Below are 12,455 nucleotides of genomic sequence, written 5' to 3'. Positions count from 1 at the left end.
TGCCTGCCCAGGCCAAGGGGAAAGATGAGGAGAGGGAGCATGGTGCACACTCAAAGTCTGCCCTGAGTGAGGGCAGTGGATACCTCTGGCCCCAGGCAGTAAAGCAGAAGGTATTGCATGGGGGCAGGGGTTGATGGCTAGACAGGCAGAGAGAAAAACAGTAGGTGATTAGGCAGTTTGTGAGGATGAGACAGATGCTCAAATTGGGACAATGGTCTGCCCCTCAGAGTCCAGAGGTGGCTCCACTGGCTGAATGCTGAGGTGGATGTGGGGAAAGGAAACAGACAAGCTGCTTTGCAGACTGGTCTATACTCTGTTTATTGGTTCCTTCATCTATGACCAGGGGAAGAACAGAGGAATCACCATTGCTCCACTCCGTGACACCCTCCAGGCTGTCCTTTGCCTTCCGAAGAGATTATTTGTTACTGTAGAAAAAAACAAATCACACACATTCAGGGTGATGATGCCAAACTCGATGCCACACCAAGCATACCTCCAAAGGCACAACTACACAAGGAGATGTGGTGCTAGAGAAAAGATGCTTGACAAGGTAGTTACCATTTTGTAGGTAATATAATTTTTTGCCATGAAAAGTTATTTACTATTTTGTAGGATTATTTTATCAGAAGTACTTATAAGTGAAAAGTACTTACAAATTTTCTATTTTACATATAATGAAATATTTATGAATATGAAATTATTATAATTACCTTTCTATTCATTTAATCATTTTACTTTTTTACCTTGGAGTCAAACACTTGTGTGTGTATTCATCTGTGTGCACATGCATGTGTCTAGTTACAAGGAGGCCAGAGGACAAGCTCAGGCATCATGCACTGTTATTTAGACAGGGGTTCTCATTGACTGAGGAGTCACACATTAGGTTGAAGGGATCCTACTATCTCTTCCTCCTGAAAACTAGGATTATAGACATACATAACGATACCAGCCATTTGCACATGACTTCTGGGGATCAATCTCAGGCCCTCCTTTCAGTCCCAGAGCTCTCGCCCATCCACTTTTCCCAACCACCTAGCAATGAAGAAGGACAGTCCCAAAAAGAAACCTCCATACCACCCATGCTTCTCCCTCCACAGTGCAGTACTCTTCCTGGAACAGATTAAAACATAAAATCACCCAAATGCCATTCTCTGCCTCTTTTCCAGTGCTCTTCCGTTAAGGTGCTTGTCTATCTCTTTCCCTTTGTCTATCTCTGTCTCTTATCTGCCTTTCTCCCAATATTCACCTTCCCTTTTTAACCCTGTCTTCTCAATTCTATCTCTTTCTCTATTTTTCTCTCTCCTTCCTCCCTTGGCTTCTGAATCTCCTCCTATGCACACACCCAGGCCAGCTACAAGCAGCACAGGAGCATCTTGGGCTCCTGCTAGCCCCTCCACTCCTATCTCCCCACTCCCCCTTACAGCACAGATCTCAGATCTCTAATTCACCCTGGGCCACTTCTGGGCTGGTTGTCATCTGCCTTCCTTGCCCCTCCCATCTCCTGAACCACCCTGCTCTGAGCCACTAATGCAAGATAATGACTATATCCTTATATGTCAAAAAAGCATGGTCCCAGAATATCTTTGCTCACTTTTAACACTTATGCTTATAAGACAAACACTTCACCCAGTGAGCTATCTTGCTCATCCCCAAATGTTTTTATGTTGTGTTGTGTTATGCTGTGGTTTGGTTTGAGTTGATTTGATTTGAGATACGGGCTCCTGTAGTAAAGCTGCCCTTGGACTCCCTATGTAGCCCAGTATGACCTTGAAAACCTGACCCTCCTGCCTCCACCTCCCATCTGCTAGGATCTCACAGGCATGTGCATTCACATTTCCACTTGCAAACAGCTCTTTTGACCCTTAAATCTCATAAGTAATAAGCACTTTTGTTTACAGTGTCTAGTGGATTAAATAGCTTTAATTGTAAGTTTGCTTTCTATTTTTTAAAGAGAGTGAGAGAGAATGAGTGTGTGTGTGAGAGAGAGAGAGAGAGAGATAGAGACAGAGAGAGAGAGAGAGAAAATAGGTACACTAGTGCCTCCAGCCAGTGAAATCCAAGTCCAGACACATGTGTTACCTAAGTGTGCATGTGTAACCTTGTGCATCTGGTTTACATGGGCTCTGGAGAGTTGAACATAGGTCTTAGACTTCGCAGACAAGTGCCCTAACTGCTAAGCCATATTCCCATCCCTATTTTACAACCTATTAATCCTTAAATTTAATTATGTTTAATTCTTTAAACAATTTCTCATTAAACGTAAAAGAATATTAATAAGCTGAATAATACATACCATATTGTTTAAATAATAATAAAAGGTTTATTAATCATTCATTTATTGGTGCGGTACTTCTGCCATTCATTTATCCAATCAAGACTTAACAAATAACCATGGTTGATTAAATTCCTTTGACTCTAAAATACATGTTTAATTACATTTCCTAATATCCTTACCTGCTGCTATGTGTTTCAGTGTTCCCTTTTGATTTTGATCTAAATAAATAATGAAATCATATAGTTAGGTTCATAAAATATAGTCTATCCAAATTATATGCTTACTTGTATGCCAGAGTCTTCCTTCAGAGTTGTGGTAGAAAAAGAAATACATGACAAATTTCTATTTCTAGATTAATTATTACCAAAAGCCCAAATCTTGAGCCTCTTTTATATAAACAGTTTCTTTATTTGCAATGCACTGAAAAAACCCATGTAAAGAAAAGCAATGAAGAAAACTAAGAGTCCCAGAGGCAAAAATACAAAATTTAAGATTGGAGGTCACTAAAGGACAGACCCATCCTCCTGTTTCCCAGGTGATATTGGAAAGAGAAACATAAAACCTGCTCCTCCACAGGATTCAAAATACCATATGAAAGAAAGGAGGAGGAATTATCTGGGCTTTTGTTGAAAGAAAGCAATTGAGTTTTACCTCTGGCTCTAGATAGGGACATAGCATTCTAAACTATTCAGAAGCTAATATTATTGGTCTGGAGAGATGGTTCAGCAGTTAAGGTGCTTGCCTGTGAAGCCTAATAACTCAGGTTCAAATCTCCAGGTCCCATGTTAAGCCAGCCACACAGTGACACAAGTGCACAATGTCGCACATGCCCACAAGGGGGCACATGTGTCTGGAGTTCATTTACAGTGGCTGAGGCCCTGGCGCTCCCATTCTTTCTATCTATCTATCATCTATCTGCCTCTTTCACTCTCAAATTAAAAAAAAAAATTAAGTTAAGATTATTGTCCCTTCCCTTAAGAGTTAATCAAACTGAGTCTGACAATCACCTGGCCAAGACACCACCCTTCATCTACCAATATGCTAAGCAGATAACACAATTACTTAATTTACCCCCTTAATAACAGATTGAAACCCCTCAAAGTCCTGCCTTCATTGCATTCTTTGCAAGTCCTCACTGTTAAACTTCCCTGCTGCTCTGGGTTTTAACTCAGAAAGCACACCAGACTCAGAAGCAAGTTCTGGTGTTGCCAGAGGGGACAAAGTGGCCTGTTCTTGTTCCCTCCTTGGGCATCTGTCCCTAACTACCTGTGAAAAGCTGTCTTCCTCCTGTTCCTCCTTCATCAGAGCTCATACACTCTGGGTTTTCTCACTTTGTCTTTGAACACTCATCCCCAAGCAGCTGCTCGCAGATCTCCATGCTGAACCTGCTGCTTCCTGGACCCTACGTCCAAAGGCTTGACCTTCTATCTTACTGTTACCCAGCCCCCTCCTCTCAGCAGCACCAAAGGTGCCTTCAATTTGTTTTTGTTTTTGTTTCCATAAGGAGTTGGCTCTGCCAACATCTCACACTGGGTTTTCAAAAAAAAAAAGAAGGAAATTCTAAAAACATAAATATAAAAACAACAGAAATATGAGACAATAGCAGCTATGACAGTAAAGCAGAGCATGTTTTCCCAGGCAGCTTATTACATTCATATGAAAGAATAATCAGATTTTCTGGTGTATCCTAAACACAGACTAGGGTAGTGCACTGGCATCCCAAAGCCCACTCTTCAGATGCACTCTGTAATGTCTATGAATGATTCCTGTCCTTCCCTTCAGTCTCTTTGAATATAGCTTCTAGGAGATGACGATTATTGATTGGTGTAGTCTATGATGAGGGAGAAGGTAAGACTGTCATCAGTGGTGAGTGGGATGCAAATTTCACTCTCAGTCCACTTTCCCTGTGAACCCTTCAAATTCCTTCCTAGCAGCCTAAGATGTTTCTTTTCAGAAACCTCCACCCAGGCAATATCCTAGGGTTTTTAGCTTCCAGTGCAAAAATGAGACTTTGGCTGGACATACTGGGAAGCAAAGTTGGAAATGTTATTAAAAGACAGAAAAAGGTGTTGCAGAAACAGCTGGCACACAGGTGTCTGCTTCTCTCAAGGAGAGTCAGCTGGGCTGTGGAAAAGGCATACAGAGTGCTGGTATGGGCACCTGACAGGAGGATCACTTAAAGGAAAAACAGTAAGATAAACAATTACAGGGTCTTGGGTAACTTCAGAAGGAGAAAGGCCAGTTCTGTGGAGCATGGAAAATCTAAAATTTCACTGTGGTCTAGAGAACTCTTACAAACACAGTGCTGGGCTGTGAAAGACATGCAGGAAAAAGTAGATTTTGGTATGCTTAGGATACTCACAAGTAAACTCCTGCTAAGAGGGATCACCATTTGCTCAGATGTTGGTGCTGACTTTGTCACTATAAATGCAACTCAGACAAGTGGTATAGACCTTGGGGTATCCCAGCATGAAGGACACAATATGCTCAACTAAGGACTTTTTTCAGGTAATTATATATCTTTTCTCTTGGTTCTGGGGAGACGGTTCAATAGTTAAAGGCCTTTGCTTGTCAAGCCTGCTGCTCTGTATTCAATTCCTTACTACTCACATGTTGCCGTTACCTTCATGTTACTGGAACAAATGCCTGACAAAATGCAAATTATGGGAGAAAAGGGTTTATTTCAGGCTTACAGATTCCAGGAAAAGCTTTATCATGGCAGCTAGCTAACTTCACCATCTATCCAAGGCACAGAGAGAACACCAACAGCCAGAGCTCAAGCAGGCTCTCCACACACCTACCCTGCTGAGACTAAGTAGAAATCTTAATCAAAAAACACCTCAGTCTGTGGGGGCGTGACCTTCAGACCACTGTACCACATAAAGCCAGCTACACAAAGTGGAATATGCTCTAACCCAGGTCCTGCAATTCAGTATGTAGTCTCAGAGTGGTCTTGAATACAAAGCAATCCTCCTACCTCTGCCCCCTCAGTGCTGGGATTAAAGACAGGCACTACCAAATCTGGCTTATTTTATCACACTTCATTAGCATTATCCCTACACTTCACAAGAGTAGATAATCAATGAATATTTTGCCAACCAAATAAAGAGCAGTGTTGTAGTCAGGTTTGCATTGCTGGTAGAAATCACCCAACCAAGAGCAGCTTGTGGGAAAAAGAGGCTTATTTTGGCTTACAGGCTCCAGGGGCAGCTCCATGATGGCAGGGGAAAACGATGGCATGATCAGAGGGTGGACATCATCCCCTGGCCAACATAAGGTGGACAATAGCAACAGTAGTGTGTGCCAAACACTGGCATGGGGAAACTGGCTATAACACCCATAAGCCCACCCCCAACAATACACTGCCTCCAGGAGGTGTTAATCCCCAAGTCTCCATCAGCTGGGAACCTAGCATTCAGAACACCTAAGTTTATGGGGGACACCTGAATCAAACCACCACAATTAGTTAATCCTTGTTCCCATAATGAGAAATATTAATGATGTTTGGATGTGTTATTTTATCAACTGCAGAATTATTTGTGACTTACCAACCCCTTCATTCTTAGTCTCTAACACAGTTATTCATAAGAAATATTTCCTACATGGTTTACCTGCTGGTATCTTCTGGAGTACTATCTTCTGATATTGACCTAAATAAAAATTATCAAAAAGTTAATACTAGGAAACTGGTCTACTCTTAGAAAGCAAATAAAGACCATATTAAACTAAACAAATCTTTAAATCCTACATTTAAGTAGCATTATTTGTTACCAAAGCACTAGGTGAAATATACAGTACAAAATTTAAACTCTCCCATGGAAAGGATCTGTTTAACTTCTGTGCACAAAATATAAATTTGACTCTGAATTCCTAAATCAGGTCTGCAGCTTACAACTTGACGTTTTATTGATTGATAATGAATTGCTACATGTTGTAAATATGTTGCAGAAAATAAATCCTCCTTTCTATTCTACATATATAAAAATTCAGAATAAAACAGTACAAAACTAATTAGAAACTTAGACTGACAACCAGAAAAGGCATTTCTTTCTGCCAGTGAAAAATGAGGAAGCAAGCTCTTCAAAAGGAAGATCAATGCTAGAGAGGAATGACCCTTACCTTACAGACAGATGCAGTATTAATAAACCTATCAAGGAGTTGGGAGCAGGCCTCCTTATAAATTAGGAAGCTGGATGCAATCACTTGTCCCACCTGGTAATAATGGACACAGCAAAAGTTCTGGCCACTGCACTCAAGAATGTAATAGGCAAATCACCTCAGCTAATCAGTCACAGACCATCAGCTACAGATGCAGTAACTCCTATCTTATACTCTGTAATAGGGCAGAGTCTCTATTCAACTCCACTTCCCACAAATTTACACATGCAAGTATAAAACAACTGTAATAGTCATGACCCCAAAGAAGTTGAAAATTCCTTTCTCTTCTATTGCAGATCTCTAGCGTTCAAGGTGAACAGAATGCGTGTAAGCAGTATCACCGTCCTTGGGATGAATTTACAGATCAAAATTTCTACTCTGCTGTTTGCTATATGCCCAAAGGCACAACACAGTTAAAGAAAAAAGTCATATATCAGAATCAAAAGATAATATGAAAATTCTTAAGACAGTAATGTTTACCATGTCTACAGGGAACAAGGAAGGAATAATGATAGTTGCTAAAAGAAAATTTGAGAGCTGGAGAGATGGATCAACAATCAAAAGTGCTTACTTGCAAAGCCTGATGCCCCAGTACTCACATAAAGCTAGATGCATACAGTGGTACATGTCCCTGGAGTTTGTTTGCAGTAGCAAGAGGCCCTGGCATACCCATTCTCTCTTTCTTTCTAAACTTGAAGAAAGAAAGAAAGAAAGAAAGAGAGAGAGAGAGGGAGGGAGGGAGGGAGGGAGGGAGGGAGGGAGGGAGGGGGAGAATAGGTGACTATGAGCCTGATAAGGGAAGTCAAGCAGTACATAATAGAGAGGTACAAAAGCAAAATTAGAAGAACCCAGTAAAGAATCACAGAGGCTGAAATAAGAAAATCCCTGAAATAAACCTTTTGAATGGAGTGAAGGAAAACTGGGGATGCGTCAGTAATTGAACTAATTATAGAATTTTTCCAGAATTAAATAATCTGAGCCCTGATAGTCAAAGCTGAATAACAGAAAACAAATTAGACTAAAACATATAACAACATAAGACTTTTAATATAAAGGAAAGGATCCAGAAGCCACCTAAAGAAAACTTATTAACTAGAAAGATCAAATGTATTATTCAGATGAAGAATTCCAGTCAATGCAGCACCTGGCTTCCGAAAAATGATTTTATGCCAGGAATCTAAGACCTTCTAAGCGATCAAAAAATATTTTAATAAATCATGTTTACACAGTTAATAAAATATAATATATAGATACTAATTAAAGGTATTGTATCTCAGGTCAAAAAGAAAACAATTTTTAAATCACAGGAAAACAAAAAAGGCCATTTTTAGATAGCCCAAAATGTCTTCAGCACAAAGGATACTGCTAGAGTTATCACAGCTTATTTCCAAACTTTAAGTTATACTGTAGTCAATGTAATAAAAGCCACATAGTATTTGCACAAGAAAGGACATATAGACCAGTGGACTAGAACAGAAGAATAAGGCAAGAGTTCATGTAACTATAACCATTTGATTTTTAACAAAGATTCCAAAAGTGGAGAAAAGAGAATTTTCAACATAGTGCTGGAAAAACTGCATATTTATCTGTGGCAAAATGAAGCTAGACCTTTATCTCTCACTCTGCCCACAGATACATTCCAACTAAAGCAAATTTCAATTAAGGCCTAAAACTCTGAAAAAGGTAGAGGAAAAAGTAGAAAGTACGCTTCAAGATATAACCATAGGATAGGACTTTCTGAACAGAACCACTTTCCAAGAAATAAGGCAAACAATCAGCCAAAGAAACGTAGTGAAACTTTGCATAGCAAAGGAAGTCATCAGCCTACAGAGTGGGAGAAAATCTATCAGCTATTTACCTTATATAGGATTAACAGATAATATGTACAAAGAATTCAACAAACTAACGACCCAGAAATATGAATTACCTAATCAAATAGTGGAATATGGAAATGAACTATGAATTGGCTATGGAGAAAAGCCTAAAAAGAAGAAATGCAAATCATCAATAAGTATTTTAAAAAGTGTTCAATGGGGCTGGAGACATGGCTTAGAAGTTAGTCACTTGCCTGTGAAGCCTAAGAACCCTGGTTCAAGGCTTGATTCCCCAGTACCCACATAAGCCAGATGCACAAGGTGGTGCATGTATCTGGAGTTCATTTGTTGTATCTGGAGGCCCTGGTGTGCCCATTCTCTCTCTTCTCTCTCTCTCTCCCTCTTTCTCTATCTGTCACTCTCAAATAAATAAATAAATGTTCAATATCCCTAGTCATGAGAGAACTGTAAATTAAGACCACTATGAAATACTCTCTCATCCAATCTGAATGACTATCAGTAATAAATAAATAAAGCTAATAAAATAGCTGGAGAGAATGTGGGGAAGGAGGAACCCTTATTTGTTGCTGGTCGGAGTGCAGACTAGGATAGTCATCATGGAAATCAGTATGGAGTTATTCAAAAGTACAGATAGAACTGCCATATGATCCAGCTGTAACATTGCTGGGCAAATACCCTAAGGACTCCACACTATACTAGAGATACTTGCACATTCATGTTTATAGCTGCTCTATTTACAATAGGTAAGAAATGGAATCAACCTAGATGCTAACTGACAGATGAAAAGATAATAAAAATGCAATTTATAAACATAATGGCAGTTTACACAGCAGTATGGAACAATTAAATTATGAAATTTAGAGGGCAGTTAATGACTCAGGATAATTATATTAAGCAAAGTGACCCAAACCCAGAAAGATCGTAATCTCATATTCTTTCTGATATGGAGATCCTAGTTTTTAATCCCTACATAAGTATGTATATAAAGAGAGGAACATGGGTAAAACATGTAAAGTTATAATGATAATGAAGAGTGGGTTTAGAGGAATGACTAAGGAGGTGGACTGAGGAAGGGTTAAAGGAGGAATATGATGTATAAACAGCAGGCAGAATATGAATGGGGAAAAGAGAAGGTAAGGAGAATCAAGTAAGAAAACAAACTGTACTTTAACATGCCAGAATGAATGATATGTAAAACCCTAAATGCTAACTAAAAAATAACAGCAAATAAATAAAGTAAAACCTTTACAATGAGTGAATATTAAGAATATTTTATAACCCACATTAACTCTGCATTAACCTTCAATGTACCAATACATACTAGTAATGAAATCATTTCCTAACATGTCTAAATTAAGGTATGCTAAAAAGTAAAAGTCTCACCTAAATATCATATCAATAAATAATACAATTCAGGGGCAGAAGAGATGGCTTAGCATTTAAGGTATATGCCTACAAAGCCAAAGGATCCTGGTTCAATTCTCCAGGACCCACGTAAGCCAGATGCACAAGGGGGCGCATGCATCTGGAGTTTGTTTACAGTGGCTAGAAGCCCTGGTGTGCCCATTCTCTCTCTGTGTCTCTCTCCCTCTCTCCCTCCCTCTCTCTCTCTCCCTCTCCCTCCCCTCCCTCTTTTACTCTCAAAAACTATATTTCATAAAAAAAAAGAAGACAATTCAAACCCCAAGCAGGGTATAGGGCAAGAAAACAAAGATTTTTTTTCCCTTTTTTATTTTCTACTACAAAAACTATCTGTTTAACTTTGAATGTTTGATTCTTACCCTCAAGTTTCCATATTATATTTCACTCACTGGCAAATAAATCACTGTAGGATGTGACTTAAAACCTATAACAACTCCTAGAGACTCGGGAAGGCTAGGATGGCAGAGCAGTACCCCTCCTATACAACAACAGACAAACTTTTTTAAAAAAGTGAAGAACCAACTAAAAATTTAAGGCAAAAAGGAACATGTCAAATGACTTCTAAGGAGTAGACAAGGATTGAAAGTGGAAACTGAGCCGGGCATGGTGGTGCACACCTTTAATCAAAGCACTTGGGAGGCAGAGGCAGGAGGATTGCCATGAGTTTGAGGCCACCCTGAGACTCCACAGTGAATTCAGGTCAGCCTGGGCGAGGCTCCAGGATAAGTGGACCATCAGAAGTGGATGAAGCTAGAGCTGACCCTCTTTTCTAACTCTGGGAGCCATAACAGTTCACATGTCCTTAAGAACATAGAGACCAAAAGCTGCTCCCACTAGATTCCCATGCATCTGGGGTCACTGATATGCAAGTGTGCATGTAGAATACCAGAAGACACCAGAATTTTCAACACTTAAAATTTCTTAGAATTCAAATGAAAATCATCACATAGAGAAACTGGACTACTACTTTGCAAAGTATACATATCTATTATTACTCTGTTTTAATGCCATTTATTTACCAGTTAGTTTTAAAAATTTAGAAGTCAGATCACTTGGGAACTTCCAGCTATGGGTGAGTTTTCCGCATGGCTGGGCCTGGGAGGGGCTCAGCCTAAGCCTTAGCCCAGGCCCAGCCTAGAGAGCCCCCAGCCCTTACTCTCCATATGGGTTATTTATCCTCTCCAGCTCCCCACATGGCAGGAGTTCCTTAAACTTTCTTTTCTCTTTTCTTTCCACTCCTTTCCCCCCAGACCCTCCATGTGAAATCTCTAGCTACATGGGTGCCTTTCCTTGGTTCTACTTCCATCAATAAATATAATAATTTATGAATAAAAAATTTAGAAGTCAATTATGAATTACAATTGATTCTTAAGTTTCACATATATCTTCACAACAACTTCTAATTTACTTACCCGCTGGTGTGAGTGTTGCCTTCTGATTTTGATCTAAAACAAACAGAAAATAGTGTTTTAATTACTATTAAGAAGATTACCAGCTTTGTGAATAAAAAAACCAGACTACATTTATCAGTATTGTCTCTTTTACAAAACCAGTTAGCAATAAGTAAAATAATTTCCAAAGGGCACTTAATAGAGATGAAAAATAACATTTTTAATGGGATATATACATAATGTATATAACATATTAACAAGTTAAAAATGTATAAAATCATGTTATTCACAGGAAAATAGAGGAAATTTGAGAGCATCGTGTTCAGTATAATAAGAGTAAGAAAGAAAAATATCTCTTGCTTTGTTTCATACTCAGATACAAAAGGTAAAGAGAACCGATTAGAGCAGAGAATGGGAACCAGAAAGCAGACATAGGTAATAAGAAAAGAAAATGGCCGGGCGTGGTGGCGCAAGCCTTTAATCCCAGCACTTGGGAGGCAGAGGTAGGAGGATCGCCATGATTTCAAGGCCACCCTGAGACTACAGAGTTAATTCCAGGTCAGCCTGGACCAGAATGAGACCCTACCTCGAAAAACCAAAAAAAAGAGAAAAGAAAAGAAAAAAAAGAAAATGGAGGTATGTGAGCACAGCCAAAGTATATGTTGTCCTCGCCTTCTTCTTGTTGGGACAGAGAACCTGGCCAAAAGCAGCTGATGGCAAGTTGTGGTTTTTTTGTTTTGTTTTGTTTTGTTTTTGACTTATCATCTCAAGAGAAGCTTCATAATGGCAGGAGAAAGAATGGCATGAGCAGAGGATGGACAAGGGTTTGACCACAGTAGGTGAAAAACAGCAGTAGGAAAGTGACTCAAAAACCAGTTATGACACCCCTAAACCTGCCCCCAACAACATGCCTCCTCCATCAAGCCTGTACCTCCCAAATTGTCACCAGCTAGGGACAAAGCTTTAAAAACATATGAGATTATGGGGTACATATGATTTCAACCATCACATTCTGCACCTGGGCCCTATAAGCTCATGACCATCCATAATGTAAAATGCAATGCATTCAGTCCAACCTTTAAAGTTCCTGTATGTTTTACAAATGCCAGCACTGTTCAAATATCCCCATAGTCCAAGGTCTCTCAACTGTAAGCCTATAAAACCAAAAGCACATAATGGTACAGAGTAAACATTCATACTACAAAAAAATGGCATTGAGAACATCCAGGAAAGATTGTGCCAATGCAAAATGTACAACAGACTGGGCAAACAGCATATCCTGTAGCTCCAAATCCAACATTTTTAACCAGGGACAAAGTCTCTGGGTTTCAAATTCTGCTTTTCCAGCTGGGCTGCTAATAGCTGAAGGAAAAC

At 39.5% G+C, this 12,455-nt stretch overlaps 1 protein-coding gene across 1 annotated transcript in view; it reads right to left on the bottom strand.

The window, feature by feature from the left end:
- Window positions 1-305: 305 nt before the first annotated feature.
- The window catches only part of LOC101600783 (disintegrin and metalloproteinase domain-containing protein 32), a 117,432-nt gene continuing 105,282 nt past the window's right edge, over window positions 306-12,455 (bottom strand). Inside the window, exons 20-23 of the mRNA XM_045130575.1 lie at window positions 11,103-11,135; window positions 5,887-5,925; window positions 2,455-2,493; window positions 306-425 (exon numbers count right to left, since the gene is read on the bottom strand). Coding sequence (XP_044986510.1) covers window positions 416-425; window positions 2,455-2,493; window positions 5,887-5,925; window positions 11,103-11,135 — 121 coding nt within the window. The 3' untranslated portion in view covers window positions 306-415. The remainder of the gene's footprint in view (window positions 426-2,454; window positions 2,494-5,886; window positions 5,926-11,102; window positions 11,136-12,455) is intronic.

Source organism: Jaculus jaculus, chromosome 12, assembly GCF_020740685.1.
Source record: "Jaculus jaculus isolate mJacJac1 chromosome 12, mJacJac1.mat.Y.cur, whole genome shotgun sequence".
Lineage (NCBI taxonomy): Eukaryota > Metazoa > Chordata > Mammalia > Rodentia > Dipodidae > Jaculus > Jaculus jaculus.
The sequence above is the reverse complement of the archived record's forward strand: the minus strand, read 5'-3'. Positions and strand labels throughout refer to the sequence as shown.